General features: G+C 40.9%; 1 protein-coding gene across 1 annotated transcript; it reads right to left on the bottom strand.

Annotated features, from left to right (window-relative positions):
* Positions 1 to 4,975: 4,975 nt before the first annotated feature.
* On the bottom strand, positions 4,976 to 14,265 carry slc44a1a (solute carrier family 44 member 1a). The gene is made up of 16 exons (XM_072385085.1): positions 14,028 to 14,265; positions 13,713 to 13,799; positions 12,227 to 12,369; positions 11,595 to 11,731; positions 10,438 to 10,531; positions 9,764 to 9,933; positions 9,103 to 9,192; positions 8,847 to 8,989; positions 8,482 to 8,668; positions 7,585 to 7,753; positions 7,327 to 7,483; positions 6,473 to 6,556; positions 6,246 to 6,383; positions 5,726 to 5,962; positions 5,405 to 5,479; positions 4,976 to 5,285 (listed from the first exon to the last, which is right to left on the bottom strand). The coding sequence occupies exons 1-16, from the start codon at positions 14,049 to 14,051 to the stop codon at positions 5,262 to 5,264; spliced, it is 1,959 nt and encodes a 652-aa protein (XP_072241186.1). The 5' UTR covers positions 14,052 to 14,265; the 3' UTR covers positions 4,976 to 5,261.
* Between the last annotated feature and the right edge of the window lie 11,429 nt (positions 14,266 to 25,694).

The raw sequence follows: 25,694 nt of genomic DNA on the forward strand, positions 1-25,694 counted from the left end.
GTGCTCGACATTGTACCTGCTGTTCATCTGTCTTGGCGAGTGCCTTTTTGCCTTTTTGTAACCTTCATGGTGAGCACGGTTGACTTCAATAGAAACTATTGTTTGTGTCACACTAGCAGCCTATGTTCTAACTATAGCACAGTACAGAACTGACAGCTGCAGGCATCACAATGACAAGAAACTTCTCAAATGTGTAAGAAAGAAGGAAAGTGTGATTAGAAATAATTACCAGCCTGTATGTCGGTCAGACCTTTCTTTTTAAGGAAATAAACACAAAGAAAGACTATTTTTCACGTCTTTATTTCAGCACTCATCACAAGTATTTTGTGCTTGTAGGACCAACATGAGTGCAACTTGTTTCCACGTGACAGTGTTTCTGTTCCTCATTTGTGTGTTTTATTTAGGAAACGATGCTGATCTGAGTGGTTTACTGAATAAGGAGGAACTGAGAAAAGGCACAAGTTATATGATTTTGTTTAAATTTTAAGGTCTAAAGTTACTTCCATGGCAATGATTGGAAATAACACATCTCCAATGGGTAGAAGTTTGCATGCATGATATAAATATAAAAGAAGAAAAAGCTGAGGGGTACACACTCAGTGTGAATGCAATGAGGTCTGTGCAGAAGACCATGATTCCATTATGTAAGAGAAAGAAAACAGGTTAAAATTTTATAATGCATCACACCTGCATCATTCCCACATTGTGTGCATAAAGCACATTCAAGCACACATGGAGCCATGTGCTTGAATGCTACACTAGCTACACTGAACAAAACTCGACAGTGAAATAAGTTTGTTAATTGACGAGGAAAAGTTGGTTTCCCTGTTTTTGCTGGGAGAATGCTTGGTGTGAGAGTTACATTCAACAAAGGCCCATGTGAGTGAGCTGCAGGAACTCACACAAAAGATAAATATGCGTGTATGTGTTGGCAACAGGACCTGTCAGTAGTTCCACTTAGGGAAGCCTCTGGGTAAATATCAAACTTTCATTTTCACACACTTTCTCTCTGCCCTTATGTACTGACCTTAGAAATGTGGTGAGATACCATCTGTGTGGCTCAGGTCCAATCACTCAAGCTTGCTGCTGGAGTAAGCTCCACAACAATAAAAAGTCATCTTCCTGTGTATGGGGGGTGGGGATGACTGAGAGCTGATGGGAAATGCCTCAAACTACAGGAAGCCTTTTTGATGTTCGGAAATCAAGTTTGTTGGATAAGAAATGCTTTGTGACGCAGGTTCTTTTATCACCTGCAAGCTCTGGGAAATGATGGGATTCAGTTAAGGTTTATTCCTCTCAATGGACACTCTGTGGGTATTTAGGCATTATAACCACCTCAGCTGATGTGGTTGCAAACTTTTGTATCAGCTGAATAAGTTGACTGGCCACACCACCTACTCACTGTTAATGCTGACAGACGATAATGCAGTTAAGGCTAAGGAATAAGTCATCTTAATTGCATCTAACTAATGGGCAGTAAAATGATCATTTGCTGCCATGCAGCTAATTCGTTATGCTTTTAATTAAGGGTTGCGGGTTCATATTAAACAAGTGCTGATTTATTGCTAAACTTTTTGAAGTTGGTGGACTCCCATGACAGAAGTTTTTAAAAAGAATAAATAAATCTGACTTTAAGTCTATTGTTCAATGGCTTGACCTTTCTGTGTAGGTGTTTCTTTCTTCTAATAATGATTACAATCTAAATATTTTTTTGAAAAAAAGATATTACGTACAACTTTAAAAAGACATTGAATGTCACACTGAAGCAATATAATATTGCCTAAATAAAGTGTGAAAACTGAAAGTTAAATCCAAACTGGTTCCCAAAAAATAGATAAAAATATATAAATATATTTAGGTGCCTGTATGGAGTCAGACTTTATCCATCTCTTCTTAACTGAAGGCAGTATGCTATACAAAAGAGAGAAGAAGAATTTCGGTCGTTTGTGATCACAAACATGCAGGCGTGGCCACATAACCCATAATTGGGTGTTTGCAAGTCAGTCGACAGTCAACAGGAACCCCCAAAATCATCGATAGACATGAAAAACTGCTCAGGATTTTGCATTGCTTACACTAAGAAACTGTGACTTTTGCAGTGGAGTTAAAAGAAACTGAAAAAGGCTAACAAACAACTAGCATGTCTGCAACCTGATCACCTCATTATGAACACATTTTCAAGAGAAACTTCACAGTGATATTTAACCAACATTTAGCCAAGACATGTATTTCCTTAATGATGAATAGTTTGGGGCAGAGTCTGTATATCATACAGAATTAGGACTGAACTGAGCCTTAGGACAGGATATAGGGGGCAGGCAGAGAGAGATAGGGGCATAGCTCTCGTTTAGTAGTTGTTTGCTGCTGTATTCAAGTTTAAAGTATTGCATTGTGAAACTTTATCAGCCTCACACTCTGTTTCAATGTCAACAGCATTATTATGGGCTTGTCACATCACTCAAGTCTTGTTTGTGTAGCTCAACTGAAAACGGCTGAGTTGAGCTTTCGGGGCAAGCTGCTTCAGAGGCAGAATGGCTCACCCTAATGGTTACATCAATGTTGGTCACCGCACACTCTGTCAAACACACACAGCAAGTCTATGTGGCTGTTCCTGTGTAAACAATAAATATCTTCTTTGGAAGGTTGACAGGATACGTCTAATGGCCCTCATCCATTCAGCTGTTGAATGAGAGGTTTAGATTTTATGTCAACAAGTAAATGACTGTTGCATACATAGGCAGCGTGAGGACCAGCATTGAGCGACGTGCACTTTTTTAACCCTGGTGCGGACCAGCAATGCACAGATACACAGGTATGTGTGGAAAGAGGCTTTAATGCATCATAAGGGTTAAATATTATCCTTATATCAGGATGATAATTATTCCATAATTACAAAGTTCAACTACATAAAAAAAAAGAAGAAGATTCTTGTCTCAGGCAGTCATGTCTGTATTTTCCCTTTTTTCCTATCCATTAACACTGAGCTTCCAGGAATGGTCAGCATGCTGTATTACAGAAATCAGCTTGGTGTGACTCACCAGCTGGCCATCGAGCCGTTTTCCTGTAGGTTCACGTGTTTTATGGAGGTGGACAGCAGGGTGCAGAGACAGCTTTCCCATCAATAACTACTAACTGCTTAGTGGTTTGATTCTTGGCTGTTCAACACTGAACTGGAAGGGATGAGACAGTATTATATCGATCAATAGAGTGGGGAGACACTGATGGAAAACAGATTTATGGGCCAGTCTTCTACTTCCACAGAGCGTTCGAATGTACAGCGTCTTGCAACGTTAGTCTTTTGAATAAGGGGAAAGTCAGTTCTACAGTGACTTTAGTTTTGGATAATCTTTATACTTGGAAATAATATAGAAAAAAATTTATCTGTAAAAATAAAAATATAGAGATGGGTAATTTAGGAGTGTAAAAATGTGCCGACAACACAGTTTAGGTTATTTTTATAAGTCCTAAAGTGTGGATTGACTGGAAAGTAATGAGAAGCAAACATGCCAGCATTATTTAGTTTCTGTAAGTGAGCTCGGGGCATTTATAAGTGGATGCCAACTCCTGATGATTTGGAAGTAAAGGGTCAATGCATTTTAGAGGACATGCTGCCCTCAGGTGGTTACACTCGGTTGATACCACTGAACGAAGCTACCCCTTCTCTTCCTAAATGTCAATGTCGGTTTATTTCTTTTGCTTTATTGTAGGTGTTTCAGTAAAATTTATTCAAAATCTTGTTGACGTATTTTAATCCTCCTCATGTTTGTGGAACGTCTCCAGATCGTGCTCAAATTGTAATGTTCTGCAAAGTTAACTAATATTATGTTACCATTTAGCCGTTTTCTAGTAAATATAACCTTTAATTTATTATTAAATAATTCATTTCAGTTTTTATTCATAATTTACATAGCAGCTCTGAAATCTGGCAACAAAGATGTGATCAAAACATGTTTAGAGATTTTGTCAAAAATACAGTCAGTTTGTATTGTATTCCTTTCCAGAATTGATTTTAAGATCCTGATGTTTGTTTTTAAACTTTTGGCCCCAGAGTATTTAACTGATCTGATACATGTTCACCGACTAATCAGAGCTCTGAGGTCTGCTAATAAACCACACTTGGATGTGCCTAAAAGCAGGCTAAAAACTAAAGGCGATCGAGCTTTTGCAGCGTTTGCCCCTAAGCTGTGGAATCCAGTCGTCAGAAACTCTGGACATTTTTAAATCTGCTCTTAAAACTCCCCTTTTCTCTCAGGCTTTCGGACCTGGGTGAAACAAATGTTGTCTTTGTTAAATTTATCTTTTGGATTCTATTGTTATTTATTTATGTAAAGCACTTTGGTCAACTTAGGTTGTTATAAGGTGCTCTCTAAATAAATGTGACCTTGACCTTTCCTAATAAATCATTCTACCCAACATTCAAAGCTGCTGTCGGCTGGACTTCATGTACTGCAATATGTTTCCTATAATGTCAGCACTGCTGAGAAAGTCACCGGCTGCTCACTTCATGACATCACCACTGCTCGCTACCTCAAAAGAGCCACCACCATCTCAAAAGACTCCACACTTGTGGACATGAGCCGTTTCAGCTGCTGCCCTCAGGTTCATCAAGACTCACACGTCCAGCTATAGAAACAGTTTCTTCCCTCAGGCCATCACTGCACTAAACTTTCAATAACGTTTTGCATATCGTCTTTTTATTCTCTTGTTGCAGAACTGATTTGCACTATGGACTCAGTTTTTTACATTGTTTGTGGGTGTGACTGTGTGCAGTGAGTGTTTTCTTTTAGCATTTATGTGGAATGTCGTTGTGCACCATGAGGAGCAGCATCTCCAATTTCATTGTATTTTATACAATGACAATAAAGTTTCTATTCCATTCTTCCACCTTCTTGCAGGTACGATACCACCAAATAATGACATCAAGTCACATCCCACTAAGACATCTGCATTCTGTGACAAGTTTAACGTTTTATTATGTAGACAGTAGCTGTACAGAAGACACTTAAAGTGACAGTCATGCTTTTTTTTTCATATCTGGAAAAACAATCGCACTATGTTTTATTGTAATAAAAATTGTTTATAAGTTATATACAATTTGAAAAACAGACACAGATGGTGAGCCCTTTTTTTTTTCTTTTTAAAAATATGCTCTGGATCAATCAAATTTCAGCTAAACAGTTTTTTTTTTTAAAAAGACAGAAGAACATAAGTTGAACCACGTTAAGTTACATACATTATTGAGATATCAGCTGGTCACCAGGTCAGGCTAAAGTGCTTCCACGTGCCTGCAAAATAAAGTAAAAACAAAAATTAAAGACCCCCTTCACATCACACGCACGGATTCATTCGCTGTCCAGCCAGAATTTCAATTCTAAACAAAACAAATAAACCTTTCTCAACTCACCATGGGCTTAGTTTCGCGCCCATCTCCCTCTTTTGGTTTGAACCGACCCATTTTTTTACTGTTCTCAACAAATTCCTGGAAAGGGACACATAGCAATTAAAAACTAAAATCATTCAAAATAGGGAATCGTAAAGAGCAAGAAAAATTTGAGGTCTTCAGTTTGGCCAAATCAGTTTTTACCAATAATCGCATTTTCATAATTCAAAAATCTTCTTATTTGTCACTGATGCATAGGTCACTGTAAGTTTATGCTGAGGTATGTCTTTCCAACGAGCCCTGAAATTATCGTGACACCCCCAGGATACACCACAAAACTCTCACCATTAAGGATTTGTCCATGTAGTACTCGCGGCCGGGGCTGCCGTCATTATACTTTGTGTCCACGGCGAAGCAGAGGAACAGGACGTCGACCACATTCTCAAACACAGAGAGGAAGCAATGGGCCACGAGGAAGGCAAATAAACAGACAATGAGGAGAGGCAGCACCCACACGGTGTAGTCCCTCTGGTAGTTCAAAGCCAGAATGCCGGCAAAAGCTGTGCAGGAAACTATAAGAACCTGAGAATGTAGACGCAAGGTTAATTAGAGAACATTAAACCCAAGTGGCAACAGGAACAGGAAAAATATATCTTCTGGCCACTCAGGGGCAGTACATGCAAGTCCTGAACACAATGCTGGCAAAACCGTAACAAGTTGCCAAGACTAGTTTCTACATCATCATTTCATAATAATGTCAACGCTTTAAGGAGCGAGTGGCTGATTATTTTACTTTGCACCCCCAGAAGCTGTTTCAGAGTATCACTCTTCATAACATATGCTGTAGGCTGTGTTTATGTCATACCTTTCCCAAGAAGAGCACAAAGTCGCCCACAGTGTTGATGGCTGCGACTCGGAGTGCGTTCTCCACCAGGATAACAAACGCATCGCGGGCCGAGGCACAGAAACTGGTGCTGTTGATGGCTGTTGCAGTGTAAGCATTCTGAAATAATGTGACAACCAATTTTAAGTTGAAAACATCACGGATCTGCAAAAATACTGTATTCACAACACTTACACTCGATTGCTTACTTGATTTAGGTATGCTAAACACTTCTCGAGACACCACAAACAGCAGACGCAGGCTTTCAGCATGCATCGGGCGCAGGCGTTTTCCTGTGAGAAATGAAGAAATTTAATGAAGTGAAACGATCTCGCCAATTTTTATTTATAAAATGGATGCAATATGTCAATGTTGGCAGCTTTGGAACAGTAGTGGACATTAAGATTTAACCAACACTAGAGAAGTTTTGAACTTTTAAACTAAATGCTTCCAACTTGTTTTGAAATACACAAACCCTTGTTGTGCACATTTCTGGACCTGATCATCATCGCTTTGCTTTACGGTACCACATCACTCACCAGCAACCGGATAACGACACACTTTAACCAAACAAAAAAAACCAGGTAAGTAATAACTTATTAGCCCTCTTGTTCAGTCTGATTTGTTTTGCTTGGCTCTGTTGGTAAAGTTGACGCCGTCCAGGTTGAAATTCATTAAAAGAATACATCCACAATCATTGAACCCTCTGCTTTTGGCTGTAACCAGATGAGATGGAAGCTGTGGTTGATTCCTGTAATAAAACAAGGTAATATACTCCAGACATTTACTTTACTGCTCTGTATAATGACTAAGCAGCAGTCTGTTCATCTGGGTAATGTCATTTATCAGAGGTTGAAATGTGAGTTTATAACCATATCATTGTCTCTACCTCACAGACAAAGCCTCAGTTAACCACCGCAATTCTGTTTCAGAATAACATGGAACGGATGTACAGCGTTCCAACAGAGGTTTGTTTTTATGACAAATACCTTCAAATCCCACAACTGTAGGGAGAGCCAAAGTTTCTCTAGTGATGCTTTAAGCCCATCATTTCATGACCTACCTTTCCTTTGAGCTGGCTGTGGATGTATGTTAGGATCAGACGGGGAATCTTAACCAGGGTGATGATGAAAGAGCCCTTGGCCAGAGTGCCCAGGTGGTAGCGGAAGGTACGCGCCATGGAAGAAAGGATGGGTGTGACTGGCATTTGGGACTTGTTCCTTAAGTCGGTTATACCAGGAGAGAAGACATAATCGAAATCATAAATGCATGTAAATATAAATATAATGAAAACAAAAACCTTCTGCCCCCTCTTTCATACCTTGTGAAGTAGTAAGTGACCACAGCTCCAGCAATAGTCATCTGCTGGAAGGCAAGAATGAACTCACTAACCCAGATGAGACCAACGGCATGATACCACACCATGTACTGAAGAGGGCCTTGCATTTGATATTCAACCACATCGGTGGAGTTGTTCTTAACAGGTGTCCCTGTGAGAGAATCCACACGTGAGTTTGGGCTGGATGTTTCCATCTGAGGAACAAAACTTTTCCATCCGTGCACGACAACTGAATACATCCCTGTTGTTTATGTACAGCATGCCTGGAAGCAACCGTACTCGTCATTTTTGTTCACGCAGTAGTCAAACTGGGGCATGAACCAACATGCACTTCATGTGATGTCGTGTGGAATTTTTCAAAATCAAACTGTACAGCATTTTCCTCTGACAAGAGATAGGCAATCGTTTTCCAGCTGATTAGGCATAAGGCTTAATTACACATTCAAATGACTCAGTCTGAAAACCTAACACCAAAACTGAGCAAATCTTTCCTTAAATATCATTATGTCATAATGAGACCTTTTCCATAGAGCCCAAAAAACCAAAACGGAGGGAAGATAAAAACAAAAATGAGACATAAGCTTCTCTTGTGCTGACCCTTTGTTTTACAAACTACTTCAAAATCAAGTGAAGAAAAAAAGGGAAGAGGGAGACGACGAGAGAAGTGGCTCTATGACTGCATTGTCCAGATCACGAGACGGGCACAAGATTCCAAATGTGGGAGTGAAACCCAGACAAAATGTCAAAAAAAATAATATTCTACTTGTTTGGGTCTGGTACCACCAACCAGTCTGATTTGATGGAGGAAACACACACTGACAAGCATTCTGAATTGTGAATAATGACTATGCCAGTTCCCCACAAGCCTCCCCTGCTGACCTGTGGTCCCGAGGAAGAGGAGCACAGCGATCCAGTACACCCAGAAGAGCATGAGGCACAGGAAGGTCCAGAAAGGCTGCAGGGCCAGCAGGGGCAGGTGGATGAAAACTTTACCCGCCACATGGAACAGAGAGATGGTGAGAGCCACACGCTTCCTCATGAAGAACATCACCAGCAAGAGCACGACCTGAAAGGGTAAACAGAGTTTGTGGAGCCGTTTGGATGATCAAAGACAATCCCAAGACTTCCTAAATGTGTCAAGTCTTACACTCAGTGCTTTCCATTTCATATTCTTAATGCATTGTAGTAGTACGTGTGAACCTAATTATTTAGAAAAGAAAAACTTTTCACCCACACGGACATACCGTGAAAATGGTAGCACCGATTGAGTACACAAGCAGTGCCTTAACGTTGTCTGAGGCCACTTCTTTCCCAAACACTGAGGCGCTGTTACTGTCCAGGGCCTTCCTGTGGTCTGCATACAGCCACCAGAGGACTCCTGTTCCACCTGTGAAAGATTACACGTACAACTGCAACTTTAATAGGACAAAAACATTCACCACAAACGGAAGGTGAAAAGCAAGATGTGTAACAAAAGTAACAGCGAGTGCAACAAGTTACCTATAGAGCCGATGATCACCAGAACTGTGAGAATCCACACCAGCACTTTGGAGATGTAACGAATAACCAACATCATGATTAAGGAGAGAACTGCATTAAGGCGAGAGAAAAAAGAAAACAGCACATTATGTATTATTATCTAAATGAAAAATACACAGAGTACAATGTGTTCTTTGTATTGTTGTACATTTCTGTTTCAGTTTCTTTGAAACAGCGACACATGAAATGGTGAGTGTCACACATCTCTTACATCCCTAAAAGAAACAATCATAAAAACCAAACCAGGCAGATCTAATTGAGATTACAGATGTTTTAAGTGACTTGGGATCAGTTCTTTTCTGCTGTGCAGAGGACTTGAATCAGATTTGAAATGATTGCCTGGAGGCTACACTTCAATGGATACGATTCCTGTAACTACCCAGACATTTCCTGTTTTTTTTCTTATTTTCAAATGACAAAAATAGCTTCCCGTCAAACAGTTTCCTTCCTGCCGAATCCTCGTGTGAAATTACAGCTGTGCACTGGGGCAGGAAAATGAAAAACATAGCTGTAGGTTTTCTTCGGATAAAAACAACTAATCAGCCACAGAAAACATCCATATGCTCTATGATAGACGCTGGCTTTGTTCCATAGGATAGATGAAAGTATGAAAGTGTTCTACCTAAAGCAAACAGACAAAGACCCATGATGATCTCCTTGCTGGTCGTCACCCCTGCGATGACCCGACGTAACACGCTGTTGTCACTGACAAATGTGATGAAAGCCTGGGCAAACTCCGCATAGCAGCCGATATCCGTGGGAATACAGCGGTGGAACACAGGGACAGACTTACTGAAAACATTAAGAAGAAAAAAGAGCATGATATTAGTTTAAATGTTTCAAATGAATCACCTCTGAAGCAGAACACTATGGGCTACGACAGATTGCATGTATGAAGAGAAATGTAGATAACCTTTATGTACTAGACTGAGTATAAGCAGGCAAGGCTACAGATAAATCTGATACATCAACTGAATCTACAGTCAAAATATTCCAAAACTAAATAAGCTAAAACACCGCATAAATACCAGAGATATGAACATGTTACTCAGTGTGCTGGTTTTAAGATATTTCATCATGCTCTTCTCCTGTCCTTACTGGATACATAAGCAAATATATACTTTAGTGATCCAATGACAAAAATACTCTTGGGTGAAAGTCCTGTTGTTTACATCAGCCGTCATGACAACCTTTTATCTTAATTGTCCATTCATGGAGGTGATCACATTTCTAACAAAGTGGAAAAGATGGCAAAAAAACCCCTCATTTTTCAATTGAAAGGATATAATAGATTACCTTGGTGGAGCAGGAAGTTTGGGGCATTTAGTGAATCTGTCTGGGTGGTTCACATATCTTGTGGCAGTGATATCATAGGAGCAGAGATAGGAGCCTGACAGCAGGGGGGGAAAAAAGCAAAAATTAGATTACTAATTAAGAACAAGAAAGTAATGTACCAAAACACATGTAACCCATAGGCAGAAGTGGCCTCGTGTGCATTATTAGGGTAATCAACTATCGTTTAGGCGCAGGTTTATAGGCGTAAGCTGAGATGTGAAACAAGTTGCTGGAGGTGCCTCGATGTGGGCACACCAATTCATGTCCTATGATACTGCCGTAGTTTAAGGATTTTGGTCTGCAGTTCACAAGTTTATTAAGACAATTAGCGGCCAAGACTTCCCACTTGCTGCATTTATATTTGCTGTTCAGACTTCATCATGTGACTGCTCAGTCAATAGTGGGAATTTGCTTAAGCGCCATTGTTTACCGACTGATTTGATCTCCCACCCCCCCCCCCCCCCCGTTGCCTTTTTTTTTCCTAGTTTCATTGGAATGCTCTTGATAAATAGTCTCTTACTCTGGTGATACGTTTCACTAGCAAATACTGTCTTATGAAAATGAAAATACAGTTTTGGTGCTGCTGACTTCCATCTTGGATTGCGTTTGTCACCCCTACCGGACACATGAGGAAGCAGGATGGCTAGTGTTTACAATCCGCTCAGACATTTTGAAAAAGAAACTACAATATACACGTACAGTGAAATGTTTTAAAAGCTCTTAGCGTTTATGTCTACTGCTGTTCAGGTGTATCCAACAGATATTACTGATGTATGTTAATACACAACGTCGGCCACAATTATAAGGCCACAGATGAGAGAATACAATTGATCATCATTTGGATTAAACATCTAAGAGATGTACCCAAGAACATACTACAGCCTTAAGAAGCCCACTCAGTTGCCAACATCCCCAGACACCACAGCACACCTCCAGATGCTCTCCGTCCATACCCTGACTGATCAGAGCTGTTTTAGGCAGCACAAGGTGGCTTAATACAGTATTAACCTGTTGATATAACGTTGTGGTTGATCGATAGGTAAGAATAGTGACACTAGCAGTTAATACACCAGACCTATACTTTTAGAAACATATTTTCACCCGTGCAGTTTTCTCACCATTTCCAAGAGCAAATTGCTTCAAATCTTTGTATGTCTTCATTTCGATATTGGGACATTTGGAGACACACAGGGCAATGGACTTTATCCTCCCGTTGATGAGGTCGAGGTTGCAAGGGTCGAGAAAGAAAACGTACCTAAAATCAGCAAAGTTGCAATTTCAGATCACTGCCGCACACACATAATTCAAAATTAGAAACACTTTCTTTGATAAAAGTCTTTCTATGTTGGCCACTTGGGCTGTTTTGTCTGGGCAGAACATTAAAGATGGGGACATTTGCTGCCCTGTTAGACAGAACCTTCTTTGTTGCCTTTTATTCAAAGCCTTCATGGGCAATCAGCCCATCAATAAAGCATGACCCATTGTTTCAGTTGAAACTGGGCCTTCAGGCTGCGTGCTGATGGAGAGCTCCAGTCCAAAAGGGGGAACACAACCAACAACAAATAACAAGAATATCACATCAACTGAGATTTTCTTAACAAGAATGATACAAAGGGATGCATGCTAGCGAGCTCTGGATCGAAGGATATAAAGAGCTTCAGTTCACAGCTTCACTATGACGCTGAGTAGCTAAGAAAATACACTGAAAAGCCAACAGACTTCTGTGTCATCTCCAACAACTGAGACCTACTTGTTTTCTGTCATGTCCCGACCACTGAGGGGTACTCCTTCAAGCTTTGTGTTATTCCGGCCACACGTGTTTCCATAACTATCATATCCTGAGACAAGCCTGGTGGCTCCTCCTGTGGCAATGGCAAAGCCACAAATACATGCCTGCAAGTGAAATAAATCAAAAGTTATATTACCAATCAAAAGGTAACTCAAGTCAAGTGCCCCCCCCCAAAAAAAACATTTTTAACTAATACATGCCGTCACCTCTTTCTTTTTTGCATGTCATAACAGACTACAGGACCCTCCACGGTCATAATTCAACTCAATTCAGTTCAATAGCATTTTATTATTTCCCAAAGAGAAATGATATTGCTGCAGTGTCAATTGTTGTTAAAGTTGGATAACAAAACAAACTAAATCAAAGATAAAATACCAAAAGAAATGTTCAAAGATCGCCAGGTTTGATGACATCTTAGCTGATGATGTCACACATAGCACCGGCAGGTAATACAGGTGAAATATCTCCCTCTCTTTGTTTCAGTGAAGTAAATACTCTCGACAGGCCTCCATGACAGAGCTCCAAGGTTTAAACTTCCACCTCCTTTCTCTTTGTTCTCTGTTGACAGATTGTTACAAAGGGATATTGGGTCTTGTCCACTGGAGCCCCCCCCGGTCACTGAAATCAGGCAGCAGATACTTTCTTCTTATATATATCCTCCATAAAACATCTATCCAGCTCTAACTCCCCCTGATCCCTCCTTACAAAGCACTAAATAACATTGTTAAGAAAATTGATACACAAATAACACTTTATTGTAGTAGCAGAGTGCTATCTACCTGAATAAAAGAGATGATAGCACACATTATCTATCACAAGGCAAAAGTCTCACTTTTTTTCTCTTGTATGTGCCAGCACTGTAACCATAGATATTCTAAAAGAAATAGGCTTGTTTAGAAATGACTTAAAACGGCGTTCTAAGTCTCCACACCAGTTTGAACAAGGATTGAACTTCTGCTTTGGACCAGAGAACCAAATTACAAGTGTGAGGGCACCTTCATTTTTATGGAACTGTACAAAAAAAAAAAAAAACGCAGCTAAAAACATTGTTCGGCACAGCACAGCACAAATAAATAAATAAACCCAGCTGCAAAAACTTAAATAAAGCTGAAAGGATAGCAGTCCAAAACCTGGATTCTGTGCAGGGTAATTATGAAAAGATTAAGAACTATTGTCACGTTTATCAAGTGCGACAAAACTCAAAGCTGAGACTAATAAAACCCACAAAGAATAAACCTCGTTAAGTTTGTCTTAGTTTTGGTAATGTGTATAGCGAATCTGATTTTTCCCCTTTGAATCAAACTGTTTCGAATTGAGAGCAATGCAGGAGGAGGGGGGGGGCACAAATCTATCAACACAATTTACCAACACGCCCCAGAAAGGCACTGACATAATCAACCCATAATAAACAGAAACATTATGGGCCGAGCACAACAGTTCATCTTACCATCCCAACACAAAACAGCGTAAATATGATGAGCCATGGGATATCCGTGCAGCTGCGCTCCTCCAGCGGCTTCCAGTCGCGTTTACTCTGCGAAGACATGACAGACAAAAGCGGTTATCCTGGACGTTGTTTTGGTTGAGAGCGCTCTGAGGAAGCTCCCCTCCTGGCCCAAATTCCGCGGACAAACAACAAACAACTGAGTAGTCGTGAAACAAGGGTCTGCTGCTACTGCCGAAGACGTAACGTTACGTTTTACACAGCGTGCAATGTGTAACGAAAGTAGCCATTACACGCGTGATGCTTCAGTTAACTTACCTCTGCGCTGCTACAACACCCCATCGTCAACTCCGAGAACACAACTTCGACAAAAAAAAACTTCTTTACTTGGTTTAACCTTTTAGTTACTTCGGCTCATTCCCCCCCTTCTCTAGATCTACTCTTTGTTTTTGTGAGCCGTACAAGAACACATGTGTTTATGCAATTGTTGTTTCATTGGCAATCACTCATTTAGGAAAGTCCTTCCAGCTTCAGGTGAACGCGGAAGAAGTCAATCTGTCCTGAAAAAAATTCTGAAAAAAACAAAACAATTCAAGACTTCTTCAGGGACTAATAGAAATATCCGCACAGCCGGGATAAGACAGGAAGTGGAGAAATTTAGTATCAAAATTTGAATTTATCACCTTACTTTTCAGCACAAGGGCAACCCTGCTGAACAGTGTAAATTGTTTTATTCCTGATATTATTGTTTGGTGCCTTTTGGTCGTCTCCCTCCCTTGTTACTTACTTTTGCTTGGTCATAATACTTCCAAAGTTGTAATGTACTTAATGTCGTTGTTAGCTTAACATTTCTTTAAAATGGAAAAGGAACTGTAGTTTGACACGAACCCACCTGTGTGGGTTCCTCTATGTGCTCTTATCATATTGTTTCCCGTGTGATAAAAGTCCCGCTGGGTTTGGAATAGGAAAGGTTCTACTACTGCAAATACGCTAACAGTGTGGTTAACAGCTACTAATACATTTACGCTGTTGTTGCTGATAGGCTGGATTCGAAAAGTGACATGGTACCGTGAATGCAGCACTGCGGATGGAATGCTGTTGGCACGCGGTCTTGACGAGCGTGTGGAATTTGGCGCCGCTTGCTGGATTAAAGACGTAATTGCTGATTGTAAATGACTGGATAAAATAGTGATCAGCAGCGAATATGCGAACCATTTAGTGCCAGAAAATTAGTTATTTTAACCGAAAAAAATTAACGTCATGCCACGAAATTACCAGTTTGATACGCGTACAACTTTGCAGTTGCCATCTGGCCGTAGAGGTGAGTCATCATGTCCATGAGTTTCAGTGCTCAGGTGAGAATAGATTTTTTCCTTAAACGCTTGGATGTATACTGTTCTAATGTATTCAAATACACACGACGTTTATCTTTTAATAATGGGTATACATGTTTAAATGCTTATCTTGTGTGTTTAGGCACACATAAATTGTATTTATTCTTAAAACAGTCTCAGATTGAGAGGCAGAAGAAGTGGCTGTGGCCCTATTTCTGTGTATTTACACTGTGTTCTAGCTCCAGCCTCATGCTGAAATTGAACCTAAATCTAAAAGCCTGCTAAATTCTTGGTGAATAGCCCTGTTGTTACTGTAAGGTGCTACAGTTGTGACTTTGTCTTGCCCAAAGCACATCAATGTGAATGTCCACTTTACTTTGATAGGGAGCCTCTGCAGCCCCTTCAGCGAGGGGCCACTGTTGCAAGATTCCGTGAGGAAAAACAAGCCAAAAAACGCGACTTGGTATTTCCGACCACTTGGATGATTTATATACATTTCAACATTGAAATCAACAATGAGGAGTCAATCGAAGATGCAAGGAACGTATTCCTCTTTAGTTCACAGGGCTTGCACGGAGAGCTCAGTGTGGAATGGGAACAGATTTAGATGCATGCCATTTTTTGCCTTGTAATCCCACTAAGAATAAATTCAGCCCTATAATAATAAAGTCAACATTTTCTTAATAGTCCAGGCAAAGTAACTCATTTTGGAGCCAGAAATAGAACTAATTGTAAAATAATTTTTTTCAGCTTAGATCATTTCTATGAGGTGTCCAGAACAACATACTAAAAGTCCTAAGAAATCCTAGTTGAGGAAATATGTTAAATTCTCATTAATCCGAGATGTGTGCCAATAAGGCCAGACAACAATACACCCCAATGTGGCTATTTTTTTTCCTTTACTCCTATCAAATTTAAACTTTATACAGTGAAAGTACCCATGAAAAGTAACATTTCTTGTATTACAAGTTTCTTTGAAAATGAATTTGAATACAGGAATGAGCTATACACTAATCTAAAATGCCCAAAATACACCCAAATAGGCTTATTTTTTTCCTTTACTCCTACCACAATAAAACTTTACAAAGTAAAAGTATACATGAAAAGTAACTTTTTTTTTATTACAAGTTTCTTTCTTTTTCTTCTTCATCCAGTCATCCTACTGCCAAAAGGTGATGGCAATGCTGCTTTTAGATTGGCCTCTACTTTAGAACTAACATTATACATCAGTAAATAAAATAAAATACCACAAAGACAGGCTGTTTCCACCCTTGGCCACACTCACACTAGCTTTCTCGAACTAGTTAAGGTGTTCAGGCAGTCACAGGAAAATGTGGGAAAAGGCATTATCATTGCAGCAGGTGAAAAAGCTCTGGGGGCAAAAAAAGAGGAATCACTGGATATGCTGAGATACAGACGATTCTGTGATAAAACTCATCTCCAGTGAAACCTCAAACTCTCCCTCCAACGTCAACAGCTGCAAAGTTTCATAGTCTTCGGGTCTTTTACCAAATGATGGAGTGGAAAGGGGGAAGTGAACATATGGACCCAAAAGACTGGGGGTGGCATGTTTTGGATGGGAGATTTATGCCAATAATAACAGATCAGCCTGCGGCACCACCAGAACTACTAGATGTAGTCTGCTGTACATGCAAGAAAGACTGCAGCTAAACAAAAATGCACATGCAAGAATGTCGTGGTATGAGCTGCTCAAATTCACTGTTGCCTGATTTATCCGATGAATATGACCCAGAGGAGAATAGCTAAGCAAAGAGGAACTGATATATCAGGAACTGATACAGGGGGTGCCAGAACCAAGAGCTACAGAGAAGGGGTCGAGGATCCAGGCAGGTTTAAAAAAAAAAAAAAAAAAAACATAAAAAAACTATAAAAAGAAAAACTAAAAGTATATAAAAAATACCAAAAAAGACCTTCCCCTATTGTTGCTACCTTGTCGTGGCGGGGAGGATTGTGTGCCTCTGTGACCCTGAAGACTATACCGGCGGGGGTTATACCCCAGGCAGGTACTACGAAGCCAGGCAGTTTTCAGGTTAGAGGCCAATCTAAAAGCAGCATTGCCATCATCTATGGCAGTAGGATGATTGGATGAAGATTGGGCCGATGTATTTGTCATGAATGGTGTTTCTGCCTATGCAAATTAGTGTGGAGCTCATGTGCATATTCAAATTAATTTCAAAAGAAACTTGTAATACAAAAAAAGTTACTTTTCATGTATACTTTCACTTTGTACAGTTTTATTGTGGTAGGAGTAAAGGAAAAAGTTAAGCCTATTTGGGTGTATTTTGGGCATTTTAGATTAGTGTATAGCTCATTCCTGTATTCAAATTCATTTTCAAAGAAACTTGTAATACAAAAAATGTTACTTTTCATGGGTAATTTCATTGTATAAAGTTTAAATTTGATAGGAGTAAAGGAAAAAAAAATAGCCCCATTGGGGTGTATTGTTGTCTGACCTTATTGGCACACATCTTGGATTGATGAGACTTTAACATATTTCCTCAACTAGGATTTCTTAGGACTTTTAGTATGTTGTTCTGGACACCTCATAGAAATGATCTAAGCTGAAAAAAATTATTTTACAATTAGTCTGTCGTAAAATGCTACTTTACCTGGACAATAAAGTAGCCTACCTACAGTATGATAGACTTATAAGGCAGGGTGTCAGTCACAATCACATACACACTGTATACTGTATTATTCAATTACAGTCATTGATTCATTATGGCATCCATGCATCTGAGATAATTTTAATTATCTGATATACTGGTGTCTTAAAGAGGCTTTGTGTGAAATATTTGTAAGTGGTCAGCAGCTGCCTTTACATTCACATCAGTATTCTGGGTTCTTTTAAAAAAAAAACATAAATGTGGTGAAAGCTTTAGAGTTATGTATTGATTTGCAGAAAAATCCCTTTGCAATCCCCTGCGGAGTGTTGTGGAATGTCCTTACATGACCTCAATGAACTGAATATGTTCGGGTCATTGAAGGACGCCAGACTCATGTTGGCTGACACCAAACCAGCCCCTTGAGGTGTGAGTTTGTGTTGCTTCCATCAGGTCAGTGCTATCCTGTCCTGCCAAAACGCAGAACAGAAGTTGTGCATTCCTGTTGTTATCAGACATGTAAATGGAAATATTAGTTGTTTTTTACTGTTGTACATTTATGTATGACCGCTGCCTGTGAATTAGGTTTGCCTCCAGGGGTCAGTAAAGATACCTCAAACTGTGTTTTCAACTAGTTTCCACAGCTTGGGTTGCTTGTTCTGAAAAGGAAGGTCGCTTGGAAAAAGAAGATGCACTCTTGAGGCGGAGGAGGAATCTGAGGTAGATGTATATTAAAAAAACACGTTTTTGGATGGGTGTGAAAATCCTCCGTGTTTTCCCCGCAGGAGGCAGAAGTCTGACCTCTCTCAGTTTTGAGTATCTGGGAGTTTGGAGCTAAGCTAAAGGGGCCAGATGGGGAGTGAATTTTCACCATCTCAAACAAACTCAAACCTCACAGAATTCTTTGCAGTTCAAGCAAATACTAGACATCATGAATTCCACACCATGTCACTTTTGCATCAAACAAATTTGAATGCGTGGTGGCTGTCCAGTGTATCCTGCTGCTTGAACTCAGAATCCTGCCATTTTAATCCAAAAATACAAAGTACGAAACAATAGAAATCAACTGGAAGCCTGGAAAAGCACAAAGGTTCTGTAATCGTCCCAAGTAAAAGCCATGCCCAGCAGTGAGCTATCCTACAAGTCTGACTCAGCTCCTGATGGACTCAGCTGACCACCAGCAGGTTAAAGAGTCGGTCGCTGCTCCAGGAAGGGATCCAACATCACCAGCGTGCTGTTCCCCTCAGGCCGCCACATAAATCGCCATCACGTGCCGACGGATCCAGTCATTCTCGCTTTGTCTTCGATGAAATGATGAAGAAAAAAAAATGAAGCAATTGCTTGGCCCAGAAAGTGTCCAACAGCCAGATTTTTTAGATTAATTGAGTGTTTGCAGCCCCGCCATCAAATCCACAGCGATGACCACATTAGCAGTCTTATCCGGTAAACTCCCACTGTTGTAATGCCTCTTGACAATATTTCAGGAAAATTACTCACCCTGTGGCTAGTTTCAGTTGACCTGGTATGTGAATCACAAGTCTCCCGTCGTTGTCATTATAGTGAGCAGTGATTATTAGCCACGAATTCTTTTGCTTCCCACTGTCACAAGTTAGGGCAGCTCTTTCTGTCCACTGCCGCCAAGCTGAGGTGTGTTGGGAGCGACGTCTCCAGATGGGAGTTTGTTTGGGATCTGCGGTCTACCCACACGTTACATAAGCTAAAGATGTCTTGCTTTTGTCCTGTTCTTAACGTCCTTGCGATTTATTTAAATCCAAAATGCATGGAAACATCTGCTTTTAAACTCGAGCGTGTCATCAGCTGGGAATCCGACGAGTTGATTCAACTGAGGTGTGGCGTGACCGATTCTCGTCAAGCTGCCAGTGTCTCATGAGAGAGATGCGGTTATGATATCACACACAGAAAAATCTTTGAATTTTATGAATCTTTCAAATGAAGATTGATTTGGAATTTTTTTTAAAAAGCATTCCTTACGATTTTGATGAGATGAAAACATCATCATCATGAGCTGGTAGCATATGTGAGAGCAACGGCACAGATGATGTGTTAGGTTGCAGTGTGACCAAAGTGCAAACAAACATGGATGGGAAAAAGCATTCAGAGGTCTCTCTTCTTTCCTGGCTGCTAATCTCCTGAATCTTGCTTTTAAATATTCCCTGCTGATGCTGCTTTGGCAACAGTGTCCAAGGACAACACGTTTTTCTGGACCTGCACAGGGGATACTGATGCCAGTGCAGCATGTGTTTAACAGAATTCTAAGTGAGGAGGTGTAGTGCGTCACCTTTTTTGGCCTGCTCATGGACTAGTCCAAGATTCAGGGTCCGTTCGTGATAAACAAAGCAACAAGAGAATAAATATTATGTTTGTCATTTCTCAGAAACCTCCAAGACTCAGGCGGTGAGCAAATGTGTTGCTCTGGAGGATGTGATGAATTCCAGTTATGTAGCACAAAGTATTTCTATGTCTCTACATTGCACAACCTTTTAATTAAAAAAAAACCAAAAACATTCTAATGGAGCAGAGTTTTGATTGTTCATTTGTGAGGAGAAGTTACATTTTTCTTTCGCTGTATTTAGTTGTTTTATTCTGGTAACATATTTGTAGAAAGCAGCCGCGTGAACAGAAGAAGGTTTTGTATGTTTTTTGGCATGTCTGTGGGCATTCCTGCACACATCTGATGAAGTGTAAAACATCAGTGCAGAAGTGTGAGAATGTGCTCAGGTGCAGATGGTTGTTGGGCCTATGTTTGAGCCAGAATAGAGTCTTTAATGGAATCCAGCTGTTTGCATCAGGCTTCAGTTCATGGGATCCTTTTGAGATGCAGATCAGATGTCAGACAGTAGATTCAATTTGTTGCAATTGCAACAAGGTACCTGTAAGACATCTTAAATTCTATATTTTTGTCCTTCCTTGTGTAAAATGACTCCCTAAGCAGGCCAGTAACCGCACTTTGTATGCAGACCTCAGCACAATTCAGTTTTAATCTCATGTCCTTCATTGGAGTGTTTGAGTCCTAGTTGCTCTTGTAGAACTTTAGTTTACCTGGACTATGAGGGAGTTTCAATGTTTTCTTAGCCATTTGTGTTTTACTACTTTGGTCGAAGCTATGGTTCTCAGCCGGAAGAGGGTGGAATGCTCTCTCCAGGTCGGGAATGAGATCCTTCCCCAAGTGGAGGAGTTCAACTATCTCAGGGTCTTGTTCACAGTGAGGGGCGAATGGAACGTGAGATTGACGGGAGGATCGGTGCAGCGTCTGCAGTGTTGCGGGCTCTGCACCGACCCGTCGTTGTGAAGAAGGAGCTGAGCCAGAAGGCGAAGCTCTCTATTTACTGGTCAATCTACGTTCCCATCCTCACCTATGGTCACGAGTTGTGGGTAGTGAAGATCGCGAATACAAGCGGCCGAAATGGGTTTCCTCCGCAGGGTGTCTGGGCTCTCCCTTAGAGATAGGGTGAGAAGCTCAGTCATCCGGGAGGGGCTCGGAGTAGAACCGCTGCTCCTCTGCATCGAGAGGAGTCAGATGAGGTGGCTCGGGCATCTGGTTAGGATGCCCCCTGGACGCCTCCCTGGTGAGGTGATCCGGGCACATCCCACTGGGAGGAGACCCCGGGGAAGACCCAGGACACGTTGGAGAGACTATGTCTCTCGGCTGGCCTAGGAACGCCTCGGGGTCCCCCCAGAAGAGCTGGAGGAAGTGGCCGGGGACAGAGACGTCTGGGTTTCTCTGCTCAAGCTGCTGCCCCCGCGACCCGACCCCCGGATAAGCGGCAGATGATGGATGGATGGATGGATGGATACTTTGGTCTGATCGTGGTTGTCTGTCATTGTTACTTGATTGAAGATTGGACTACATTTATACACATGAATGTAGAAATCCTGGTAATTTCATATCTATAAACATGTCACCTGAGTAAAAGAGGAAAGCCTTAACAGAATAACTAATTATTCGTTCCCTGTGAGCTGTGCTGGTGGTTTTGCATTGATATTGATATTGCAGTTCATAAAATTGCTGTCTTTCCTAATGGGCTTGGCCAGTTGTTCATGAGACAGTGCTGAAAATGGGACTTAAGCATGGCAGAACGGGCATGATTACCAGAAAGAGGAAGAAAAACTCAAAAAAGTGAATGCTTTCTTGAAAAAGTATTTGGTGCAGTTAGCATGAAAAAGAGTGTCCCAGAGGACGCATCTGTATGACAAACCAAACTGCCCTTTGCAGTTCGACACATCCTCACAGAGAAACACGCTCACATAAACATTCGATGTCCTCTGTTATGTCACGCAGACACACACACTCATACACACACAGATCTTACCCCAAAAAAGATTTGATTATTTTAGCCTGTTGTGGTTTATATCCTTAATAACATGTACTTCCTGTTCCCACGGTAACAGACTAACTTTGACACGTGCTCAGTCCGCGATCGTGGCCAAGGCTCCCCCCTCCGTGTCTCCCACGGCGATTACTTGTGGACAGACCCACGCAATCAAAGGGGGTTAAAGTCAAAAGATGATTAAAAACTTTTTGTTTGTTTGTTTCAATTAGAACAGCTTTTTGCTCGCTCTTTAGTTGCATCATCCACTCTGGGATGTTTCATTCAAGAATATTGCAGTTACCCAAGTTCCCACCCAGCCCTCAAACACAGTTATTAACCAACATGACGCCAGGCTTTTGAAAAGAGGTTGTTAACCACAGGGCATAGCAAGTGACAGAAAAGGATTGCAAGGATCTTGGTGTGGCTTGCCGTTATTTTTAAATCATCAGATGGGAATCTAAGACATTGTTTAGTTTTCTTTTAAGTGTAAATGACCCCAAGAACCGTTTTTGCAACTTCTCATGACTACTAAGAGGGAAAAAAAGCGTTATTTAAAGAAGCCTATAAAAGGGTGCAACAAAATCTACTCAAAGCACCCATTGTATACACAAAGACTCAAAATGACTCAGTTATGGGAGGGACACTGTTGCTTTTTTTTTCTCTGCTGGCGTCACCAACATTTTCCTTCATGGGCAAACACTGTTCTTCAATGCCCACGATTTAAACTGGGTTATTCTTCTAATAATAAACTATATCAGCAAGGAATGTGCGGCTGTTTCCTTTGGGCCTGCAATACTCTCTCTTAAGCACTTGATGTGTTGAACTGTGGGGGATTTTGAGGTGATTCATGAATGGGTCTTTTTTATGTGACTGCTCCAGACATGTGACCTGCCATTTTGCATGGCTATGAGAATGGTCATGCTCATCTTTTCTAATGAGAGTCTGTTAAGGCACATAGATAGCCAGGCAATAGCCCGGATTGATCTCAATAACTTTTGTGTCTTGCCACAGTATTTGTGCCAGCATTTGGTTTGTGTTTCCGATTGAAATGTTGTCTCGGATGTATCAAGTTCTCCTGTTGAAATGAGCATGCCAGATAATTGTTTGTACCCTTGAATATGACAAGCTGCAGGAAGGAAATGCAATTCATGTGAACGTTTGTAAGTAAATGTCTTTTTCAAGATTTTGATTTAAAAATCCACAAAGTCCTGTATAGTCGAGTGCGTGAGGAGAGCCGTTACACACACAGCCCTTACAGCTTTAGTGTGATGAGAAATCACTGCTACTTTACTCATTTTAGTTTAGACAATAAGTGTTAGAAATCAGAACCACTTGGTTTGGGTCAGAAAACAATCAAGATTAGGACAAAGATATATTTGTTGTGTCTGTCACCCTCATGGACAACGTTTTTACACTAAACGCGCAGTTGCTACGACCAGCAGGAGTTGCTTATATTCTGAATGTAATTATAGGTAATATCTGCCTCCATGACCTCAGATGACTTGTCTCGCCTTTGATTGAATTGCAGTGTGTTTGTTGATCATCTAACCTTCCTTCCACTGTTGCCGTTGCTATTTTATCTTCTTTTATCTACTAAATGATGTATATATATCATCTTCACAAGCCCCGCTTTTGGTTTAGTGCTAGATAACGATTTTGAGCAGACAAACAAGCTTGAAAAGCAGGAAATAGTGGTCAGTTTTTATGGGTACGTTAAATGCTTGCATTTATGTGAAAACACAGTACTGTGATGGGTTAGAGTGACTGTAGATTACTTGGTATTTGTGTTCTTCAAGCCTCATTTTGTTTTATTGTTCACTTTAATGTTTCACGGATGGATCAGGATGTGACAAACGCCAGCTGCCCTGCGGTTGTGCGAGGTGGTTTGATTGGCATGAAAAAGCCTTTTAAATTATTATGTCCGCAGGACATAATGAGTGGATAGCCTGAGTCATGCTCCGTGCCGGTCTCTGCACCTCAATCACCAGCTTTATCCACATGTAAGCTACTGTGACTGAAGAAAATCTGCGTTTCATTACATTACACTGCAAACAGCATGTGACATGATACAGAGGAGTCTTGTTGATCTTGGATGCTTCCCCCTTCAGTACCCAATAGGGCCCATCTGTGTCCCTGGAGAGCCAACATAAATGGCAGTGCACAGTTTCCCAGTGCAGAGCCTAAGAAAAGACTCACCCCCCGAGCTTCACCTCACATCTGGATAACCCAGAGGTTATAGGCCAGGGTTGTCGGGACACTGAGAGGGGGCTTCATTCCAGTTTTCTCTTGTGCTTGGAGTGTCCCAGTTGGTTTGGTGCAGTGCTCTTTTAGTGCAGCTGCACTGAGCTGAGAGTTTAAAGGGGGTTAATATGTTATTCCTGAAGTCAGTTTTCAGTGCTCTTTTTATTTGGTTGAATCCTGGCTTTAGAGATATTCCCAACCCTGTTTCACAACACTGATTTCAGGAGAAGTTAAGAGACAATCTGATGTACTGTATTTATCTACCGCTTTGCCTTTTCTTTCTGCGATGTGCCTTTGAGAAATTACTATATTTGGTAATTCATTACTGGTATTTTGGTCCTGAATGTTTTTTTCTTCTTCCTTTCTGCCCTCTGTCTCTTAAACACAGCATCAGGTGGAAGGTACTTGTAACGCTGTCCCTTGTTGTCTAGCAGCATTTTGCAATGGTCAAATACTTGAGCCTTTGAGAACTATTTTAAAGCATATCTTTAAATTATCTGCAGACATGTCCTGCCTTGGATTTTTTCATTACTGCCAGTGTGTTTGGTTAAGAATACTTGTACCATTACAAGATGACAAATTGAAAAAATAAAAGCAGGCTGCAGATATAACTGCCAAAACATTAGAGCAGTCTGTCTTGGCTAACAGCCAGAAGTCTTACGAGGCAGCCAGTCTGTTACTAATCAAAACCAACTGGTGGGAGCTTTGCCTGGCTAGCGAGAAGAAGAATGAAGTAAAGAAGGCTGAGGAGAGGAAATAGAAGAATTTTGAGAAGAGGATAGATGGTGCTCTCTAAAACAGTGAGTAGAGAGCGTACATAAGAGGAGGGTGGGGTGAATAAATGTGTATGGTGTGCTTGGTGAGTGTCGAGACGGGGGATGGGGCTCCTGCGATGTGATTCATACTTCTTGTCAAAACCAGCAGGGAGGGGATCTGATGCAAAGAGGGATAGAACGGAGGAGAGAAGGGGTGGAGTGGGGGAAAGAAAACCCGGCCCCTCTTACACCACCCCGACGTTTCGGCATTCAGCCTCAGCAAAAAACCTAATGTGATCAAGATGGAAGTTGTCTGTGGACTTTTCTCTGCTTCCCGGCTTTCTGCTTGCCTGCTTTGGGTGCCTCACCGCTTGTCCCACAGCTTTACAGCAAAGATACTGACTCAAGTCTTTAATCTGGCTCACAGTAACTTAAATGAAGGACTCCTCACAGAGTAAACTCTCATGTCAGGTCACTCTGAAAGACTTGGATTTTGATCTCCCAAACATGGAGGAATTGCCTTTGGTGGATGAATGAAAAAGCAGCTCGTGAAACATCTTGGGATAACTGTATTAAAAGAAAATACTGGATCTACAAAGGGTTTCTTGGATTTTGTATTCAGATACTGGATAATCGCAATGAGCAGATACTGGATTATATTGTAAGAAACGGTGTCGACACTGGAGAATTCACAAGGTGT

The sequence above is a fragment of the Leuresthes tenuis genome, unplaced genomic scaffold (assembly GCF_036924035.1).
Source record: "Leuresthes tenuis unplaced genomic scaffold, fLeuTen1.0.hap1 SCAF_4, whole genome shotgun sequence".
In the NCBI taxonomy this organism is placed as follows: domain Eukaryota; kingdom Metazoa; phylum Chordata; class Actinopteri; order Atheriniformes; family Atherinopsidae; genus Leuresthes; species Leuresthes tenuis.

Bases quoted from the DNA above. Each gene is read 5' to 3' on its own strand.
- slc44a1a (XM_072385085.1), bottom strand. From the start codon at position 14,051: ATGGGGTGTTGTAGCAGCGCAGAG. The intron at 8,669-8,846 runs GTATGTCCGTGT...TTACCCTTTCAG, and splicing joins TCGGTGCTACCATTTTCACG to GTCGTGCTCTTGCTGGTGAT. The intron at 5,286-5,404 runs GTGAGTTGAGAA...TTTATTTTGCAG, and splicing joins GGCGCGAAACTAAGCCCATG to GCACGTGGAAGCACTTTAGC.